This window comes from Aphis gossypii, chromosome 1, assembly GCF_020184175.1.
Source record: "Aphis gossypii isolate Hap1 chromosome 1, ASM2018417v2, whole genome shotgun sequence".
In the NCBI taxonomy this organism is placed as follows: Eukaryota; Metazoa; Arthropoda; class Insecta; order Hemiptera; family Aphididae; genus Aphis; species Aphis gossypii.
This window is the reverse complement of record NC_065530.1, coordinates 48,598,392-48,622,921: the sequence shown is the minus strand read 5'-3', so window position 1 is coordinate 48,622,921 and position 24,530 is coordinate 48,598,392. Positions and strand designations below refer to the sequence as shown.

The following is a 24,530-nucleotide window of genomic DNA, read 5'->3' as shown; positions in this document are numbered from 1 at the left end:
AAAATGATTTATAACAAAACTTATCTATTAAGTATTGTAATAGTTAATATTACTCGCCGTTTGTAGATATTTCGTCTAAACCGCGATTTTTACAAAATAATTTGATTATTTACTGATACTACTTGATAATAATAACCTCTTCAAGTCCATTTCAGACTAGATAAGATATAAAAATTTTAATTTTAGCCCAAAATCTCGAGAAATTTGATTCGCCAGCATAATATGACGATTTATGAATTAGAACTTGAATATGGTAGAACGACCTTTAATATTATCATAATATATCTTTGAATGTATATCACAAATTTATAAACATATATCTACGTTATCTATCTGTGATTGCGTAAATAATTTTATTGATCTGGGTATGGTGCGTCGACGTGCCGAGGTATTCGTTGTTGAATACGTTGGCCATCGCGAAATCTATTCTTCCGTCATCTTTTGGTACGCGTCACACTTCTCCAAATACTCGTTGGTTATAAATTATATCATACAATTTTACACGACACATACGGGAAAATCTTAGTCTACAGTCGTTTCCGTTTGCCATTCCTCACGCTTAGCATATTAGAAGCGTCTTACCTGTGAATCACAGGTACATTGCGAACGGTATACTTATATTATGTATACATCCGGAAACAAAAATCCGAATTGTACATAATATAATATAAAAATAGAAATAATGTAATGCACTCGACGTCGGCGGGATATCATTAAACGCGGAACGGGCGTAACGAACCGCCTTAGGGGAAGGGACTAAATATTTTCAATTAGTGTGTCCATCGGTGCGTATTAATTTACATGGCTGCACCCCTCCATCACCTCCGTCTACCCAAAACTACGATGACTCTGAGGCGTACACGAATTATTATTATTATACATATACGATTAAAACGTATCGACCGAAGCCTCCGAGGAAATTCCACACGGGACGCGCACGAAATCAATGCGCAGCTGTGTTTGTTTTGGATCACGACGCACGTGCAAGTATAATAATATTATATGATGTAAACAGTTTAATGTGTGTTGTTATAAATGGTATAATAGTGCAACAAACTCTCCTCTAGCCGAGTCTCCGTGGTAACAATAATTAATAGCCCATCGTCGTCGTAGTGACAAATCACACGAGCCGAAGACGTCAGCGTTGTTTGTTACCACGGCATCTTTGTATATTACACACGCATGTCAAGTGTCAAGTAACCAAAAAGCAGTAAAACGCATAATACAGATTATGTGAACACGTCGATAAGTAAATAAAATTATAAAACTTCTAACTTAAAAAAAAAAAAAAAATAATTTATAAATATATAATTTCTTTTTTTTTTTTGAACACAGGATACGACAATAATCCGTCCCCGGTTATGAGGTCTCGCATACATACACTCACACACATACATATTATATATATACATACACAATAAAGTTAAAAATTTTCACCCATTTTGAGGGTGGTTTTCTGATTTATCGGAGTTATACCGAGGGGAAACGAACGAAGGCCGCAATATAATGGACGAGATTCGTCGTTGGACGAAACGACCGTGTTTATCACTGTAGGTCGTCGCCCCACCTCTACCGACACTATCTACGGATTTTATAAGGCGTGAATTTGTTTTTAAAGCTCTACCGAGCTTTGTTAGCAAACCCAGTGCGGGCCGACGGACATATATTATAGTGTACGACATGTATATGCGTACACAACGTGGCAGTTTAAGAGGTGTGAGATGGAGAGAAAGAAAAAGTGATAGAGTGAGAGAGAGTGAAAGAGATCGCGCGTCGCACCCTCGCGCAAACTAGATTGCGGGTTAATCGTCCGGAAAATAGCTTGCGCAAAGTGATCGGCGGCTATGTGGAGGGGAAGTGCAGAGTCAGGCGTATAGTCAGCAACGCCGACGACGACGAGGTATGCGGCGACGAGGAAAATCTATTATAAATACAACACGTCCCCGTCGACAAGACGGACTGCCGCCGAGCTGCAGTATATATACCACTACCGTGTTTCTGTCACCACCGACGAAGTGTTTTCCGGCCCGTTTCCCTTTAAACGCTTTTACCAGATAATTTTAACCGTATACCCGCCACCCGTTCTTTACTGTACTACTAGCTGTATAACACAGTAACACACCCTTTAACAAACAATATATACCCGGTGAATAGCCTCTCCCAAACGCTATTCGCGGGACTTAGATCAGTGCACATCGCGCACGCGAGACCAATTGCCAAATCAGAAATTTTAATAATCCTGGTGACGCCGCAAACTCATCGGATTTGTCGTCGTTTCTTTGTCTCTCTGCTATAGTATAACTTACATATTATACTGCAGCAATATACCTATATACAAATTGAGAGAGATGAAAAGAGAGAGAGAGAGCGTGATAATGATGGAGATAATAGGGGTAAATCCTGATCGGATTTTTTCCTTTTCAGTGACTCTATAAGAGGGTGGTAAGGGGAAGTTTTATTAGTGTTTCGACGTAATCGGCTCATTTTTAAAAGACCCATTTTTTTCACCGTTAAACTTTCGATTTTTGTTTACGGTTGATGAAATACTAACGTTTTAAAATTATGTAGAACGCTGGTATCTTTTTTCCGACGATTCCATAACGAGTTAAACGGCTAAACAGACATTCCAATTTGACACGATATTATCCGGTTAATTTTATATCCCTGTTCCTGTATGTTTATTTCAGAGTCGGGGGTGTCATAAAAACACGGATCAACGTCGGCCGCGTGCGTTTTCTCAAAGGACAGCCGGCGGCAGTGCAAGGGTTTTAAATTGTATTTGAAAACAACTATAATATAATATAAATAAATTTGAATAAATATAAAAGGATGAATTGCCGACACGGTCCTTTTCACGTGTACACTGTGGTTTTGAGTTTGCCATCATCATAATCGTCGTTATTATCTATATATTATGTTATTAGGGTTGCTTTTAACGATTACACACGTTATTTTCCTTTTGAAATGTTGCGCACGGCGGCGCTCGCGATATTTTATAAGAGACCGGCTCGGCTCGGCGGTACATAATAATGTATAATGTAATATAATAATAATATAATATGTAATAGTAATAATAATAATACGGTGTAAAAAAAAAAAAATTCCCCCGACACGGTTACTGCCGCTAAAGCCGACACTGCAGCATCGGCAGCCGACCATTACCGGTCCATTTACGAGATATTACACGATAGTAGTTGTAAGAAGTGGCGGCAACGAAACACTACACGCTGTGCTCCTATTAAACGAATCAAATGACAACAACAATAACAGCAACTACAACTACACGCGTTTACGTCTCAATTAAACCCATCCCGCAGTCGTCAACAAAAATATAATATAATATAATAACACGCTGCCTCCGCCCCACGGGTTTGATACACACACCAGGAACATGTATAATATTATTCTGTAACACGCGTAATACACAGTATAATGATAATATTAACAACGCGATCCGGTGTTTTGTTGCTAATCGTCTGATTTTTTTTTTATTTTCGGTAATTGAGATTTGAGCTTTATACACGTACGTGTGTACCGCGGAGGACCGGACCTGAGAGATCATTATAGATCGGCGCGCGCGGTAACTACCGCCGTCTAATATAATACCTAAAAACGATAATAATGATCGAGGTGTATTATAGTAGTGTTCTTCCCGTGTATTTCGGACAGCGGACGACGGCAACGATCACGATGACGATGGTCTTCGGCGGTGTTCATTACAACGACGAGAACATAATACTCGCCGAGGAAGTCCCGCCGATGACTACTACTATTACGACTATAATATGTATAATAATAATAATAATATAACGAAATGATTAATACGGCGGCGGTAGTTCATTAGGATTAAGGTAGCGGATCAATTTGTGTGCGCAAACGGTATCCGTGTGTACACAACGACGACGACAACGACCGCGTGTGTAAACGACTCTCCGTATATTAATATTATTATCTCCTCAGGTTATTATGATTATTATTAATATTATAACTCGAACGGTGGTGGTTTATATTATTATATGGACAGAGCGCATTACACGTGGTTTAATTTTTTATCCCATTACACACTATAATAATATTATACGCGGCTACAGCGGGGAGGGCTTTTCTTTTGTTACTTCGCTTATTCTCTTCAGAACAAAAGGATGCGCGCGTGTCCTTATTATAATATTATTGTACACATTTCGTTTTTCGCGTTCTATTAAAAAAAAAATATATATATATATATTATTATTATTATTATCTACAATAATTATGTTATTATTATAACAATACGAGTCTCCCCCGATTAATCTTAAATAATACACAGGTAATACGTAAATAAGACTTTTTAGTTTTTTTTTCTAATGAGTTTATCTTTGTTGGTATGTTGACATATTCAACCCAAGTGTATGTTATATACGTTTGAAATCAATACGAAATTTAATTGAATCACGTTTTTACGATTAAATAAAATTAGATAAAAAATAAACTTTTATTGCTTTTATAAACATCTTAGGGGAGTACACTTTCTTCTACATTTAAATAATTCAAATGCATGTTTTATATTTTACTTTTTTCATTCGTCAATTTCTATCTCCTATATAGGTATATAATACTACGTGTTGAAAATGAATCGAGCTAGTTCTTAAAATCAATTTATTATACACACATCGTATTTATGATGAATCACGGTCATATACTGCAAGCGAGATTGTTTCCCCCTAGAACGGTATCTTAAAACCTCCATCATTAATGTCATCAACGATCACTTCTATTTTCAGTTTTATTTCGTTATTATTATATGTGAAAAAAAAATAATAAAATATACGAATACAACCATGTTTTTAATGAATATCCGGTCCACACATATGTAAGGTTTTCCCATCTCATATTCGGTACAATATATTATAATTTATAATGTAGGTATATATATATACCTACGTACGCGTCCATGAAAATTAAAACGAAATATCGCCATTATTTTCGGTGACTGGTGAACCTGCTACTTTAGTTTTCTTACGGTCAAGTACCTACTTATAATATGCTACCACATACGCTTTAAAAATAAAACAAAAAATAATAACAATTATATTACGCTGAATTAAATAGAGTTTTTTTTTTTAATGTATGTACTTAAACTACGTAAATCAACTCGTTGTAATTTTACGATTCGGTCAACCGCCATCTACAAAGTAGTGGGTATAATGCGTTTACCTGATGCGTAAAAAAAATTCACAATTAATTTTCAATTAATTTCTCATCAAAAAAAGTCTATCTAATTTATAAAACGATTCGCTTTAAGATAGCTCAAGCCTAACCACGCAGCACGTTACACTATATTATATTGTCCGACAATATTATTTATTTAAGTGATATTATAGATACCTACAAAAAGAAGTGGGGATTTCTAGATGGATTCATGTAATAATAAAATGATGGCAGACATATTACATGGATACACCCAATGAATTCGTATATTATTATTTATTACGCGCAGGTGAAAACCTTGTTTATTAAATTGCCTAAAAAAATATTCAATGTTAATATTATACATATACATTGTGGTTCATCTCAGCCGTACCGCCAATGAAATTCGAAAGGGTAAATTGAGGAGGTTTGGATTGGACCGGTGGAAAACATAAAAGTATATCGAACGAGAAACATATGCAGAAACCTAACCAGGAACTTGTAGATAACCACATAAAGTGGGCTGTAATCATTGGACAGGGGTGTGAGTGTATGTGTGGGAGGGGGTCTCGATTGTTTTTCTTCGCGACGAAGGAGTACGAGCAGCGATTACTAATAATAATAATAATAATACGCGAGTGTACATACATATAGTCATAATCGGATCTGGGTAGACAATAGGTAATCATAATCATTAGCCGACCATGAATATTTCGTTGGTCGACTTCGAAACCAGTGTTTATCCCGCGCCCTAAGTAGTTAATAACACAGGCCGATGTGTCCAAAAACAAAATAAAGGACGGGAGGATGCCACAAAGGAAAACGCGGACGTCGGCGTCTGTGTAGAGGGAGTCGAAGGATGGTGGACTCCTCAATTAAATTTGCATACAATGTGTATGTGTGTTTCCCTTATGGTGTTGTTATCCCGTAGATAATGCGATAATATTATTATTTTGTTATACAAAATTAGTGTTTGTGTGCGAGCTCGAGCGCGCATGTATACGGTGCAAAGTTAATTACACGCCGGCAAACGTACATAGCAGGTATCACGTTTACATAATATAGTTTGTGCGTGCAAGAGGTACGGGCGGCATACCATCCGATTGTGTTGTCGAAAGCAATATAATATTATTTATATATATTACATTATTACGACATTACGTAGGTCTACATATGACAGACGACGATAATTACTACTATATTATTATACCACGATCTCCTCGACCGTTATAATTATTGTTACTGTTCAGCAGACGACCAACGATGGCGTACGGCAAAAGGTATGGCAAATATTTGTCAAATAAAAAACGTCGAGATGACGCGTGTCGGCATTACAGTGTATATAATAACATGATGTCGCGCTCTTGAGAGCTCACTAATGGGAGTTCGAATTAGATCATTATTTTCCATATACACCTATATTATAATATGACGTACCCATCACTTATTTTCTATTAAACACAACTCGTGTAGCCACAGCATTTATTATAATCGCATTAATTAATTACTAAGTGTATAGGTATGACGTTATATATATATATACATACTTTCGACGATTTCTCTCGTCTCATTATTATTTTCATAATTATTCCACGTCGATCGATTTCAACGGCACGTGCATTGTGCGAGATATTAATGTGATGGTTGCCCGTGCGGGTAGATAATATGTATATTTACGATATATAAATAAAAAATCAACGTTATTGATTGTTATCCTTCTCGTTATAATATATACCTATTAAGATTTTACCACTATAAAATTATTGATATTTTTATTGTACGAATGAAATATGAAAAATATTATATATTTTATACTTATAATACTTTACAAGATCTTAAATTTTAGATTATTTATGTTTATAGTTTAACTTTAAATCGATTATAAATTAAATTATCATATTATTACGTACGTTTACATAAAAATAAATATTAATATTTTGAAATTATGCACACGCTGATGCATTTACATAGTAAAGTTAATGTATTTTATAATATATATTGCTATACAACCCTATGCATAAAAACAGCACCTATAACTGTTATCTGCCAACGGGAGTGTAATTAACAATATTAGGTATTTTAATTTCTGTTTATGATTGTTAAAAATGTTAAAACACTGTAATAAATAAAAGAATAAAAGTTGGCCATTTTTAGATAATTGAGGGTTACTGCCTACAATAAAGTAAACCACGAATTAAAAAGTTAATAAATTTAGCTAATTCAACGCCCAAGTGTGCGTTACGTGATTGGACACTATTTATCAAAATACATATTATATACTATACAGTATACCTACTAAAATATAATGTATGTTATACGAAAAAACTTAAAAAAACTGTATATATTGCATGATAACCGTATACACTGAAAACGAGAGTGAGGTATTTAACTAACGCTAAATAAAACCTATACTTACTTAATTTTTTTTTTACTAAACAACAGCGTGCGGCATATTATATCTGTGATATAGTTTTAAAACGCAATCCTCGTAACGCGTAGTTAAAAGGACGTAATTTAAAAATTCCAAGACGAGAATACGCGAGGATTATAATATCCGCGTATAAAGATGAACGAGAGCAAATCATTTCGGGAATAAAATCGCTTACCTATAAAATACGCACGGCTATAATATATCTTCAGAAATAATTTTCGATATCTGATCGAGCGCGCACGCGCGTTACATGCATAAATCGTTTAATAATCAGAACAAGACTTGGAGTAATAAAAAAATTACAAATTAAAAAAAAAAAAAAACCGTATAATAATACAACACGAATCCCGTGAATGTGGGCGTCAGGATATGATGAGGATATATAAAGTTATTAAAAGTCCCGAGGATCACGGACCGGATAAGACACACACACACACGAGCGCGCGCGACACATGTACATTATAAGTAGTGAAATGTATATATATATATAGACAGTATATACAGTAATAATAATAATATACATGTACCTATTAGTGTGTATATATCGACGCGAAGAAGTCGTCGAGGCGGTATATAACATATATTATATATATGCATACACCTATAGAGAATTGGTGAGCTTGCGGAGGCGCTCGCGGTGGTGGTGGTAGGGCTCTGTCAGGTTGTCGGTACCTTTGAGACCACACACCTCTGCCTTCCAATTAGAAGGTGCCGGTCCGACCACTCCTTTAGGCCGCCGCCGACAACAAACGCGCCGGCAAATCGTACGGATTTTATTTCGTTCCTATCCCCTTATACACGTTATTAAATATATATATAATAAAAGTACACCGATATAATATACCTATATAAGTATTAAGTATATATATATATGTGTATAATATATTATATGTGTGCACTCTGTCGTCTTATATTATGCTCATTACTCAATGACCACCGCGGCCGTCGCAACTGCATCAGCCTCGGGGCCGATTTGCAGGTACGAAACGAGAGGAGTATATTATATTGTAATATTAAGAAGAGGAAACAGGCTAGTTTTTCATTGACCCCCTCTCCGGTCCCGACGAGTGCAATGCTGCAATATTGAAACAATTTTAAATTTGTATCCACATATAAAATAATATTTCCGTTCCCCCCTCTATACCTTGTCAGTTAGTCTTTACCCTCATACGTTAGGTGCAGGGAAAAACTCCAGTTCTGAACAACAAATCTCCGGAGATTATATAGGATTTGGATCTCTGAGTTTTATTATTTATATTTTAATAGTATATGAGTGTATCCCCAAAACCGTCAGTTTTGTACAAACACATTTTTACATCATTCAAAACTTCGTAATTTGTTGGCCGTTACCATATAACGTAATTTATAATAATTTTAAGATCGTGTTGTACTCAATATAAATTATAACCCAAATAAAGTTAGACTCGAGTCAATCGCTAAGAACTAATCGAACTTAAATAATATACTTATTGTAAGCAAACGAAGAAATACTATAGGTAGGTACATGGAAAAGCTTATAAGTACAAATCAGGATGATCTAGTTTGTAAGACGGGGGTCCGACAACATTTTAAATAAAAGAAGATAATTCTGGCGAGGTTTAAATTTAATAATCCTGTTTTTCATACTATTATATGTGTAGGTCTGCCTATGCTAACGCGGTCATTTGAATACGGCGACAGTTATAATAGCAGTAGGTTTATATACGACGTGTATAATAGGTCTAGTCATGGAGACCGGTCTTCATAATAATTATGATTACAATTTATATATCGGCGTGTAAGTATGAAGAAAAACACAAATTATAAGAATTATACTGAATAATATTATTATTATACGGTGGATAGATTGTGTAGATGTTTAGTAATTTGAAATGTTATAATAATATTACTATAATTGAGTGTACGAGCATTTCCTTCGACCACCTTGCACTATTTTTTTTTGTTTTTAATTCCTATAATTTAATACGCTATTCATTTTGAACACAGGTAATAATTACTCTCTTGGGTATCTGTATATTATTACGCATCGTCAGTGCAGTTGTATTATTTACCCTCATCCCCTTCACCGTTCACTATATAATTTTTCGACATGCTTTAAACAAATATAATATCAATGAATTACCACGTACAATATTCGTATACGTAAACAATGATAAATATTAAATTGTACCTACTACATTATGGTGAAAATTTTAATTAAATTTACACGTCAGTTATTATTAAAAATTATAATATGCTTGCAGATTTGTGTGGGAATGTGAACATAACAATAATTATATTATTCTTTTAAAACGATGAAAGTTTTTTTTTAGCTCTTGTTTTTAGCCTTGTTAAATCATCTAGATTTCTTGACGTATGGCCAATTAAATTATTTTGGTATCAAACGACGCGACGATTAGAAGAGTAGATAAATAGCGAATTAATCTTATCCCACAAGTATATGTCACGCCAGAATATCGTTATAAGGGGGGGGGATATAACCTCCGATAAAAAAAGACCCGAGAATATCTACAAATCGACTTTTCGACTTTCTCGGTGGTGCGAATACTGCAGTAGTATGATAGCCGAATCGGAGAATAATCAGATTTACGTAAAAAAAAAACCACCGCTGAGATCGAATCGGCTGGGAACACGTACTCGGTCATATATTACAGGTAGATTACTGGCAGTGGTAAAACTATTTACTTCGAATATACGTTAAATAATAATGCCACAAAACGGGTACACGCGATCACGGCACCTACAGGAGTCAGTGGGTGCGGCTGCGGCTACCCGGGGAGGACGGAAAGACTTCCGCCGCAAGAAAGCAATCTCTTCACTGTGTGTGCTATACACGGTCCCTGCACCGAATGGTGATGATGATGATAATAATAATAAACGAAGAACTATAGGTACAGTATATAGTACGTGCGCACAAGAGACGCGGGAAAACCGGATAACTGGCGTGTGGGAAAAACGCGGCTGACCGACCGCACTATAACTGACTTGGCCACCGCAATAGCGTATAACATCAACTCGGTAACAATAATAATAGCAATAATAACGATAATTTAATGTAATAATATTATTATAATGACAGGCAGCATCCGTTTGGTTCGTGCCCGCGTCTTTTTCTACTATTATTATTACCGGTCGATAATCAAATTCACACGGTGCAGGTAGGTAAGGTATACGTACCGGCCATCACTGACGACGACCGACGACGTTATTTCACGTGCTATTAACCACCGCACAACTCAAGATGATGATTCTGCGGCTGCTACCGGTCATCTCAGTCTCAATATATACTTCGTAATAATAACAATAATAATATCATCGTTCATCTGTATAGCGGGCGCCCTCTCATCCATTAGAACTCAGCTCACACTGACCACAACTCGTGCATATACATTATACCATCGGTTTTCCTACAGCACACGTTTACGAGAAGAAAACATAATTTTGTTCGTGTCGGTAAATGCGACCGTTTTATAATATTATATATACGTATTTTTATTTCGATTCATATCTAAAATTATATACCTAAGGTAAAGTCATCGTTACCGTAGACTGTCGATGTATCACCAGAAAGACATTATTGAAATCATTTTACGAATAAAAGCATATTTTATACCATCGCCACCGGTGTTTTATTATTATTATTATTATTATTATTTTTTTTTTTTTGATACCAACGCCGTCGCGTGAAACCAATGCGCACGCCGAGGTCAATCGATTCGCAATGACTTCACTGCACCGCACCGACAATCGCGTCGTTTATACCCGTCATATCGCAAAACGGAACAAGCCTTTGAACGCATAGTGCGTGATTTAACATACTTAAAATTGAAAATCTACTACAGATATTGTATATTATACCATCGTTCGAGTGGTAATATTTATACCATACGACCACGCCCACCTTACTGCAATAATGATAATGTTCACTTCGAACACTGTGCTCAGTGAACACCGTTTTTTCGCTACTATACAACATTTGTCATGATAAAAACTAAGTAAAAATTTGACGATACCACATTACTTTGTCGTGTTTGTTGTACCGTAAAGCAAGGAGTTTAGGTCTTATAATAATAGAAGTCAAAAACGTTTCCGGTTACTGAGTTTAGGTTTTAAACTGATAACGCATTTTAATTATTTTGACATATTTATTCTATACACGCATTATATTACTACAATACTACTGCAGTAGTCAGAATGTGACGTAATATTTGTTCAAAAAAAAAAAAACACTTGAACACAACATACCTACTGTTGATTTATATCACTCACATCATAATTGAACAAATCAAAATCAAAAATTAATTCAAATTTTAACAAATACTATACGAATGATTATTGACCCATAACATTTGCAATATATTTAATCATTTCGTAAAATGTTTCAAAATATTATACAAGTATCAAAAAACGAATTAGTGTAGACTGCATACAAAATCATGTAACGAAACCAAAGTATACAATCAATCGTTTTTTTGTTCCTAAAAATTAAACAAATATATTTTTTTTTACCTTCCTTTATTATCATTATTATTATTTAATAAATTCATTGCAACAAACCTAATAAAACTCTTTTTTAAAATACTAAAAAATCGAAAACGCTTATTCCAAATGTAAAAAAAAATAATGTAATAAATGTAATAGGTGCTGTATAATATATGGAGGACGAATACCAATATATAGGTTTGTAAGTCTTTTTTCTGTTCTCTAAATTAACGTAGTGGATTCGGATTTCGATTATTTGAAAAACAGCCACAAGATACGCATTTAAGATTTCAATTGGTTTTCTTTTTATTTACCTCGTCGCATCAGTGTGAATTACACGGAATGGAACAATGTTCAACATAATAAACTCCCGCGTCGCCAAACGACATAAATTTCACTGTTGGACCGGTGACGAGGGGTTAAAGTTTGGAGGGATATATAACCATCAGGGCCGTCTAGAAACAGATTTGTTTTTATTACTCTCGGTTTGTTGGTAGAGGGAGATGACGACAACGGGATCCGCACACAAGAGGATTTATTAAGCTAAAAATGCAATGACGTCCCCTTCGCCACGCGCGTTACGGTATACGAGAAAACGGTTTATTAAACGTTTGTTTTAACAGAGTCAACCATAGTAATAATAATAATAATAATAATAATTACCACAACCATAGAGCACTGAACATAATGTGCACTAAACGAAGAAAATAAAACTTTGAAATATACGACTTGTATGCGCTAAAAATATACAAACAGATATCAGATCTAACACAAAATTGTACAGTAGATTTTTTTTTATTATTATTTTAATGTTGTTAATATATTTACTCGACAACAAATTTAATTTAATAAAATAACATAATGTGACTTTAATCAAAATTTACGATTATTAGTATAGTATTATTATACACATTAAAATGCCGAAAATATTGTAAATCATTGATAAATAAAAATTGTGTGTATCTAAAAAATAAATAATCCAAATTATAACTACCTAGTATTTATGTATTATTAAAAATAGCTGTTCAATTTATTAGACAAAAAGTATTGTTTCTAGATCGTTTTTTCAGTTAAGGTAATTTTATAAAATTTATACTCGTATTATATTAAATAATGTATACCTATAGGTACTGCGTACACCGTAATATAGTATATGCAATGTTAAAACAATACATTTTAAACTGTTAACCACTCCTGATATATTTTAAATTTAGCAAACGTATAAAGTTTGTAAAATTTAAAATTCAATATTCATGGAATTTATAGAAAATTTACATACACCTTGCTGAAAACATGTTTATCGGCAGATCATAAGCTATTGAATCCAGTCGATCATCGAGTATGTAGGTACTTATATACTGCACTATAGATAGACATTCAAAAATAAATATAAACTTTATTTTAATTTATATTTGATTGACAAATAATGGTATAATGTTGAACTTTTAGTACAAAAATCAATATCCATGTACCTATAACTATATTATGAAAAATACTCGGCGAAATTGTGTTCTGCTTTACAACGAGATTGACACGTTATTCGCGTGTTGGTTATAATTTGCTGTCGGCTGCTTAGTGAGGGAAAATCGATATTATACCCTACTGTATAAACAAGGTAGGTATATAATATAATATATTATATTATGCTCACAAACATCCCGTGCGAATTTAGGACCGTTGAAAGTACCCATGTATACTATGCTCATTATTCAAGGCTCGGATTTTCTATTATTTGTAAATTATAATTAATAATTTAAGCGTTTTAAGATTTCTTAGACATGATGCTACACATTGACATTAATAATAGCTATGTTATGTTAAAAATGTATGTACATTATTATTTGTTTTTATACGAGTAGGTACATGTGTATAATATTATAAAAATATTTCACTAAAACTCACAGAATAATTTGAAATCATTAACAATGATTAACAATCACTTTTTAAATCAATGTGATAAAAAATGGTGAAATCAAAGATTTCTGTGTCAGGTAGGTAAATTATTGGCCTGTGAAAAATAAAGTACCTATATCATTTTTGTATTAGATTATGTTGTTTTTTCACGTAAGACTATATCATAAAATTAAACATTTTGAACAAACATTTTAAAACCCAGGGATTATAAATCAGGTTCAATTTTGTTACACTAATTTTAACTTTTTCAGGGTACTAAAAAATTATGAAATAGTTAGCACATTATACCTACTAAATTTGTTTTACTTCACCAGTCATCGTATGAATATCATGGAACGCAAATGATGATGAGCACAAGTAGAAAAAAAGAAATTTGGCACAGAAATATTTTCTATAAACGTTTGTGGGTACAACATAGTTTCGCTATACTACTTTTCATTATAATATTATTACTGTTGTCATTGTAATAGTCTCGTGTGACTAAGAAATATCACATTACACAATGATAACACAGTAGTTACATTAGTATAGTATCATTTTAGTCAAGGCAGGTATCTACTGTTTATTATATAATTATAATTTATAAAATGCAGTCATCGCAATGCGTTTAAAGACAACGTTAGTGGGTCGTAGAGGTGGTAAAAAGACTGAACAACGTAAATACTATAGGTACTGCAGTCTATCCGCTGTAGCGGAGGGTGGTCCGCATTTAGGCATAATTTAATAGAAAATGGGGCTGAAGAATAAAATTTGAATCACAAGACCACATAAATTAGGCACGACAAGTAGACCGGGAACATGGAAACCTAAAACGCTGCGCGGCGGGCCGCCGTCAGAGGGTAACAACAACATCTGCTCTATGTCCACCTCGCCGTATATAATATAATTAAATTTCCCGTATAATATTGTTGCTGGTTGTTATTATTATTCTTCCATTCTGCGTTATTAATACGTCATATACAAATAATGTTTTAATTATACACGGAGCCCAGAGTTTAAGTATTATTTATTGTTGTTATTACGTACGGTGGTGCGAAGCGCAACACATATACGAAGCATATAATATAATATAATATATATAGGTATATGTTTTGTATTAACCTCCTAATGACGTCGAAGACTAGTCGGTTATTCTATTGTTCCACACGAGCTTAAAGAAAACCGACGTTCATGGTTACCTTATATACTACGGGGTGGTCCGCGAAGGGCGGCCGCGGGACGTCAGAAGGGCGGTTTTATTTCTCACCTAAACAATATTTATGTGTCAGCGTACAGTGTGTGCGTGTACACATATTTGTGTGTGCGTGAGCGAGCCCTCGATTTTCGAGTGTTGTTGCAGAAGATCGATTGATCTTTTCAAGATTTTTATTTTCCTTGCACCCCTTTTATATAATATTGTAGTGACTATATTATACCTACTTTTATTATGTACAATATTATAATACACATATTATTTAGCGCCGGTCAAGTGTTCGAGTGTATGATTCGCAACAAATCATTCATTTGAAATCTACCGTGAACAATAACACGAAATTGTGCCCCTTTTTTGGGGTTGTCGAACATTTGTAAGATGCATAAAATTAAACCCTGGAAAACACCCGGTTGCTTAGCCCTTTGTTAGGATTTACCCACAGATAATTTAGACAATCAACTAGCATATTATATTTCAGATAAATGATGAATCGATTCGTGAGCTTGTTCGACGGTGTTTGGCCACGGATTAATAATTATTATCATAATTAATTTTACGATGTATAAGATATCTATTACAATTATAATACTTATTATAATTATTTTGTTCACTTCTTATACATTTTAATGATGTTACCGTTATGTTTTAATACCTACACACAATTATATTCACTGTAGAAATTGATATACACGCGGATTATTTCGAAACGCTAAACCGAACAAAATTATTATTAGTTAAATATAGCTATATTATGTATTAGTTTTAAAGATCTCATTAATTTTCGTTCTAATTGTGTTAATTGTCGATGCTTAAATTAGGTACATTTCAATTGTGTGTGTGTATGTGTGTGTGTGTGTTAATGACAAAAATGGAAAATATACGCATCAACCTCTTTATTATATTATGTATGTAAGACATGTATAATGAATTTATTTATTTATTATTTACTACTATAAATTAGAAAACAAATAAAATGATGCAATCATTCATAGTTTATAATGTTAAAAAATGTATAAAAAATTCAAATATTACATATATTTTTCCCCTTTATTGTTGAATTAAGCATTTTAATAATTACCGAGTTTTAAATTTTAATATGAAATTGTATGGAATAATAGCTAGTATTAATAATGGCTTATAGTTTAGGTTTATTAACCAGATTTGTTTAGATAACCTGCAGATGATGTAGTCAACTGGGTAAGAAATCAGAAACTTTAAATCATAAAAACTAAACATATATCAATAGATATCGAAATTCCTTATTGTTTTCTAATTTATGTAATTTATTTCACTAATGATAGGTATTAAATAAGTAATATATAGGATAAAATGATTATTTTATACAAATATATTTAATAGTTGACCGTCAGTACCTATATAGTTGATAGTGATATAAATTTACTTACAATTATTTTTTTTTATACCGAAAATCAAAGTAATGAGTAGCAAAAAAGTTTAACTTTTGTACGTCGTTGATAGATTTATATTTTAATTTCACAAAAATATCATGTTAAAAATTTAGATTAATTTTGTTGTATGTTATGTAAAAATATTTTGTCCAGTTTATATTTTAAAATTTTCCCATAAACAAAACAATAATAAATAGTTATTTAAATAATGATAAATCATGATCATGAAAATTTTAATTTATATGATTTAATAGCCAAAAAATAAGTAAAACCTAATTTTAAAAGAACAGACAAAACGATATAAATGATATCTTTTGACTCTATTAACCATTACTCCATCCAAGAACTTTAAGTAGGTGTATAGTGTATATTATGTATAAAGTATTAATTTTCAATCACTGTCATAGTATCACACAATTACTCCTAGTTGCAGGTATTAAAAATTAACTATACTATTAGTATTTATACATTATTAAATATACCTACTGGTGTAAAATTATTAATAAAATAAATATTTAGTTATTATCTAATGTCAAATGTTCTTTTGAGTGTGTTAAGTGTTTACTTGTAGTTAATACTATCAACAGTCGGTTGACAAAATAATTATCCCTATAATAATAATATAGTGGATGGATTATTTTTTGTAAATTAAACAACATAATTTATCTAAAATAATAGCTAAGTGTGTTCCGTCATTTTTTTCATTTTTCTATTCTATTATTTCAGTTTTCAGGTATAGATGTCCCGCCGAGTTCTGACTAAATGTAACACGCAGTCGACAATAATATAATTTAGGTACCTAAGTAGGTATCCTAGCTAAAGGCCATATAGGCTAAATCGAAATGTGCGACAAACCAGCGCATGCCAATTATAATGTTTTGAATGGGAAAAAAAATCCTTGAAACGTTACAATAAAAATCTATTAACGCAACAGTTTCGGAGTGCCGTCTCGTGTGCATAATAATTCATAATAATTCATATTATATTATAATATATAGCTACTGCGGTTATGACAGAATTAACGAGTTGGATATTAAATGATTTAAAACCTAGTCGGCGCTTGACAAAATTGATTTCCTATTTCGCGATTAATAATAATACGTTTAATAGTGAGTTGACGATAAAATAAGATTGATTATTTTGAAATCATACGGCTAAACTTGTAATGTAATGCGCAGCGAGTAAATATTAATTGATTTCGAAGCAGTGTAGCTTATTGTGTACCTCAAAGACGTAACTATGATAATATGTATGTATAACTGAAATTTATGTAAATTATAATTTCTCGTTCCTGGCGGTTTAACAACCAATCTGATTTTCCATGATATCATAAACTCATAACCATTTGTGGGTTAGTAAATAATAGGAATATTGGATTTTTCAACACACGTGGCCTCCGCCCAATAAAATATATCGTAAAACCCAAATGAAATGATCTGTAAAAGACGTTGCACTTACCGGCTCCGGACGGGTCACCGTGCAGTTGATCGAACGTCTTGCTGGTCATCTGGAACAGAGCGTCCAGCGGTGACGAGTTGTCATTGTTCTTTCCGGCCGCTTGCTGTTTCCTGTTGGCGGCCGCGGACGACAGCGACGGGTTCGACTGAGTGCAACTCGCTATTTCCGGACTGGTGCAACACTCGCTTCCGTCCGTGCTGGACCGGCCGCTGGTGCACGTGGAAGTCTCGTAGTCGGCCGACTTTGGCCGGTGCTGGTGGTGATGCTGGTGTTGCTGGTGATGGTGATGGTGTTGCTGCTGCTGGTGCTGCAGGTGCTGTATGAACAGCGAGTGCGGGAACAGGGCGCCCACGACGGGCTGTCGGTGAGCGGGCGGCGGAGGAGGCGGCGGCGGCACGAACGAGCTGCAAGGAGGCTGGTACTCCTCGGCCCACGGTCTGACGATTTTGGCCGCTTCCTCGGCCGCCGTCGGTTTGCCGCCCGCCGAAGACGGTTCGTGGCTGAGTATGTCGGCGATGCTGAACGACTTGACGCCGGCCGCGGGCTGCGCGTCCTCGGCCGACGAACCGGCGATGGTCCGGCCGCCCTGCTGCGTGGCCGTCGTCATGGTCATCATGTCGACGCGGCCGGACGCCGCCGGACAGCCGTCCGCGAGCAGCTGTGCGGGCTGCGGCGGCGGCGGCGACGACAACAGCGACTGGTGCTGCTGGTGCAGCCTGTGCGCCCGGCGCTTGGGCGCGTAGCTCTTGCGGTCGCTAATGCCGTAGCTCACCTTGTCGATCTGCACCGTGCCCAACTTCTTCAGCGGTTCGAAGTAATCGGAACCGCCGCCGGACGACGACGTGTCGGATCCGTGACCGCCACCGTCGTCGTGCAACCGGGCGTAACACTCGGCCGACGCGGGCGGCGACGGCCTGCCGACGCTTATGTCGTCCGTGTCGTCGGCCACCGGGCTCCGGGGCGATCGGCACCTGGCGGCCGCGGCGTAACCGCTCAGGTCGGTCGGGTAACCGCCGTAGTAACAACTCTTGTTGTTGTTGTTGTTGGTGGTGGTGGCGCGCAACAGTGCTATGGATTTCATGCTATCCGCGACCGGAGTCATCAACAACACATATCCCGAACGCGATCGGCACCGTAAACGACCGTCCTGTATTGCAGACACCGGATCGATTGCCCGCGATTATCGTGATACGTATAGTATGATAACACGCAGTGACGTCGCGCGACGATAATATTACGTTAACCGAATCGAAAACGAGAAACCGAACTGACGTGAAACTCTATATAATATTATATTGATAATGACAATATTCAAAAAACGGATCCGTGTACGGCGGTGACGGCGGCGGAGCCGGAGACGAGAACGCGTGTGTGTAAAACGCGGGCGGTGCGCACTGACGGCGAGTCCACTGAGTATTAATCCGTCGGCGTCGTCGCGCCGCGGCGGCACGGCCGTCGTCGTCGGTCGCGGCGCGGGACGTCGGCGGGAGGGGGGAGAGAACGACGACGACGGCTCGGGATGTGGGACGTCGCTGCGGCACCGGCGCGGCCGACCAATCGACGAGCTCAGCGCCGCCCACACGCGCGTCCGCTCCGACCGACACTCCGCCGCCTCAACCCTTTAATTACGCCTCCTTTGTCGGCGGACGGACGGACACACACAGACATCGACACCGACGGCGGCGGCCCTCTCCTCTCTTTTTTAAAACATACTAAATTATGTTTTCTTCATCGCCACCGGTACAGCAATAATACGAACGTCGCCAGTGTGGCCGCCGCGTTAACCATCAAGCCGGGTCGATTCATCTCGGACGTAATTTATTAGCGCGACGCGGCTGTGCCCTCCCCTCGAACGCTCACCACCGTTCGTCGGTCCGCGGCTCGTCGGTCCAACGTGTGTGTGTGTGGCTATAACTCGCGGCTCAGCGCTCGCCCGTCGCGAGTTCGTTTTTCGTTTATATAATAATATAATATAATATTCTCTCCCCGCGCACACGCGGCGGCGTTATAATAATAATACCTAATCATTATTATTATTATTACGCGCGCACGCGCATTCACTACGCGCGAGTTTCTGAATAATATTATACAGAATGTGTGTGTGTGTGTGCTCCAACATTTATGTATTCCTATCGTGACGCTAACTGGGTGGCCTAACGAGTATTAGTCGTCGTCCATGTATATAATGTATACACGCGCATCGGCCCACCGACAAGGCTTAATTTTTATTATTATATTTATTCCGACGACGAACGATTTCGTATTACCTAATAAAAATTTAGTGTATCGTCGTTGACACGTCTGCGCACGTGAAGGCTAAAACTCGGTTTCATCGAGACATACCTACGCGCACAGAAATGTTTTAAAAAAAAAAAAATAAATAAATGATATTGTAAATAATTTACAGAAACAAATATTTATATACTTTAAAGTTATATAAAATCTTATTTTTACAAAAATCACGCGGTGAAAATCAAATATCGTTCACAATATCATCAACGTTTTGCCGCATATTGGGGCTAGGTTTTTACAAGCGTATGTATAACAAAAATATAATAAGCCTATTGGTATGCATAGTGGATGTTTTTTTGAATGATGATTGCAGGTGTCATAATATTATACATTTTTAATTACATTTAGAAGGTATATTACAACGATTATTACAGTAGGTATAACGTCATGTTACACGATGATGAGGTTTTATTATTATTTTTTTTTTTTTATAAATACTACGATAGGTATACAGATAGACGATAAGCACATGTTTGAGATATTATCGAACGATACTTCATATTTTATTTTTTATAATCCTGCAGGAACACCAAAACCTAAAAATCATAAATTTAGTACATATATGGTGTTTTTTTTTTTCGTGCCCATCATGGACCCACTCGAGTACTTAATCGCCAATCTACTATGCCGGTTACAATATATAACAGCTCGCTCTCGTAGTCTCGTCCCATCACGCTGCGACACTAATTATATTTTAATATATCGATAATAATAACACGGTTTTAAACATCTCTGCACTAAAATAGCCACGAGTCACAGCAGCAATCAGGGCTCATTAGAATCGTAAAATTGTACTTATATTATACATTAATAATGCATAATATTATAATCCGACGTCGCCGCTAAACTACGGTGGCCCCTACAGCGGTCTTTATTTTACGTGTACCTGCAGCAACAACATATGTATACGTAATATAATATTTATAATAGGATATATTATATATATAAAAAAAAAATGTTCGTTTACGATTATCTTGTACTATAATGGGTATTTTATTATTATTAATATATTAATATTATATTTTTATGTGTATGTATAACAACCGCATCACTATATTATTTGTTTGAAGGAAAAATATAAAAAATAAAGCAACCTCTCAATAGACACGAATCTTTATTTTTCGTTTACAAACGCCTATTCAATTTAAGTAATATAATTTTATATAACGATGATATTCGTTTAGAAGTAAGTACCTACGGTGACATTCTGTTAAGACACAGAGAAAATAATATTAAGTAATACCTACCTATAATATTACAGTAGTAGGTAGTATACTACCTACTGCTGCTGCACGTGGCACAATATTATCCCGTTTTCGCATGGCTCATCTACAGGTTTGCTATTGCTGCTGTCTGTGGATTGAAAATCACATTATTTTATTTGAGGTGAGCGTAGTCTCGGGCAACGTACTTCATTGTCTAATATTATAATATTTAATAATGGTTAATAATTATAATTAAAGTTTAAAAATAAAACTGAATTCCAAATTCCAAAATGTCAGTCTTGACCTAATAATATTTAATCAAAAAGTTATGATCAGCAACAATATTGTACTATTAAAATATAATTTTGAAGAAAAAATGCATGTGTATTTCATATACTAAGTGGTTTGAAGTCACGTTCCGGAAATTTTTTAAACGATTAGATAGGTATGTGAGGTAATATATTAAAAAAAGCAATAGACTTGTCTAGTTACCCAAGGGGATGGGGGGTAGAATCAATAATTACTGGCCGGCCTACTCCAGAGTTCTGACGACAAAAGCAATAGATATTTTTCAAAATTTCAATAATTATAGATTCATCCATATATCCAAATACCACAATTTTATAAAGGTCTTTTTAAACTTGAATTAAATAGAAAACCATTTTCATTAGTTATCAGTAAACATGTTTTTACTAAGCAAATTCATAAATATAGGTAGGTACAGTGATATATAATCGCATTTCACTAAGACTAGACTCGTTCGTACATTTAATGATTTATAAATTACGCCTACCTAAAATTATTATATTAGGTGTACCTACTATAATAAGTAGGTAATAATTTACAGTTTTAATAATAATTGTGCCATTATGAACTGATTTCAAAGATACAGATCGTATAGTAATAGTTGCACCTAAGGTATTGTTATAGGTATTGTATTATTATAATAAATACATAGTACAACTTACTATATGTAATTATTGTGCATAATATTGGTAACAATAACAAACTATATTACAATCTAATCGTTTCCGTGATATGTACGAAGATAAATTTTAGAAAATAGTGAACGGATCGTGACGTTAAAAAACCATTATTCAATGTTGATTTGTTTTTAGTGGTTGTATTTAAAATAAAATGATATACCAACTACACGAATCATCTCTGAGCAGCTATTGCGGAGAACAATTATGTTTGTTTCAAACCATATTTGTTTTACAACTGGTATTATATTTATTTTAATTTATTACATAATATAGATTCAAGATAAAAACAATTTTATGCAAATTAAAAATTATTTTACATTAGGTATTACTTATGTTTGCTGCTTTACGATTTAATATGTACGTAGTATTATGTTTACCATTCACATAAGACAGAAAAATAGTCAAAACTGTACAAAAATTATTTCAACAAAATGTGGTCCACTGGTCATATTACCTAAAATTATTTGCTATGCACAATAACACTGCAACGATGCACGACGGAAAGTTGACGGTCCGACAAACACACGCGATTTTCAATTTCCATAATAACACAATATATTATATATTTATCCAAAACAATCGTATGTTAAATACTATACGCCTAGATCGTGTTTATCTATGTAAACATCGAATACTACACTTAACAGGTATATTTAATAGGTGCCTGTATAAAATGTATACCTATAGAATAACTTTTATACGTAAAATTAACCCAAATAATCACCAGCTAGAGGAATGTAACTGCAATAGATGGTCTTGGAGCATATTACACTGCCTATAACATCATATTTTTTTTTCTCGAATTGTTTTACATTATTATAGTCGTATATTATAATAACCGATTATTCTAATATTTATAGCCGGTTTACTCAGAATTGTTGTTTGATGGGAATGCAATAAGGCAAACACTCTTTCTTAAATCTATGATATTTTGAGAGTTATTTTATATCATAATTGTATCATGGAATATGAAATAAATCAAAGATTTTATGAATTATAAAAATGTACGAATCTTATTGCTCAAATATTTTGAAAAATCTTTAATTCTGACTATTTTTGAGCAAGTGTTAGAGTAAAAATCAATTCAATCCCTAAAACAAATGTCAAAATATACCCCTTAAATAAATCTATTTATATATATTATAATGTATGTGTTAGCCATAAATAAAACACTAATTATTATTATGGACAAGTATTTCGAGTTAACAGTTTGTCCAACGTTATTAAAAATAATACATAAAAACAAGTACAATTTGTTTACCATCATTAACCTCAAACAATGGAATATAAAATATGTAGCTGGTAGGTATTTATGCAAAACGTAAATATAGTTTCGATTAATATTTTTTATATACTATTCTAATCTTATGGTCATAAAATCATAAACATTTCAAATCGAAACTAGATAATGGCAAGAAGTAACTACTACAGATAACAAAATATTTAATATACCTACCTAATAATAAGTATATCTAATAAGGTAGTTTTAAATACTTTTTTTAAAAGAACAAGTAAACATAAAATTAATATTTATTAAATTATAGGTAGGTATTGTGCTCTATGTCCAAACAAAACACGTGAATGTGTGTATTAGTCGAGGAACAATTTTCCATTTTTACTTGTCATAAATTAACATTGATCCGACTTGACTCATCCATACACACTTACAATAAGTTTTCTCTTTATCATGTTCAGACTGTAAAGATGTTATTTATATATAGATAAATTTTCTTTTTGTTCCATTTTTAATTGTACAATAAACTATGCAATATAGATACACATCGCAATTATTAAATATAATATTATCATTAGGCTAATTCAGGCAATAGGTATTATAAGTAATTTCATAGGAAATTATTGATTTAAATATTTAAAATTAAATGGTAGTATTAATATAAAATCTATAGTTGTAGCCTGTAAGTAATATAGGTAATATCTTATTTTGTTTTATTTAATTCTTTAAGGTGCAATAGCTGAAGCTGTTTATTATTTTAT

The 24,530-nt window shown here is 34.5% G+C and overlaps 1 protein-coding gene across 1 annotated transcript in view; it reads right to left on the bottom strand.

Annotated features, from left to right (window-relative positions):
• Positions 1-19,480, bottom strand: part of LOC126551824 (homeobox protein Hmx-like) — a 51,606-nt gene extending 32,126 nt beyond the window's left edge. Inside the window, exon 1 of the mRNA XM_050206088.1 lies at positions 18,053-19,480. Coding sequence (XP_050062045.1) covers positions 18,053-19,154 — 1,102 coding nt within the window. The 5' untranslated portion in view covers positions 19,155-19,480. The remainder of the gene's footprint in view (positions 1-18,052) is intronic.
• Between the last annotated feature and the right edge of the window lie 5,050 nt (positions 19,481-24,530).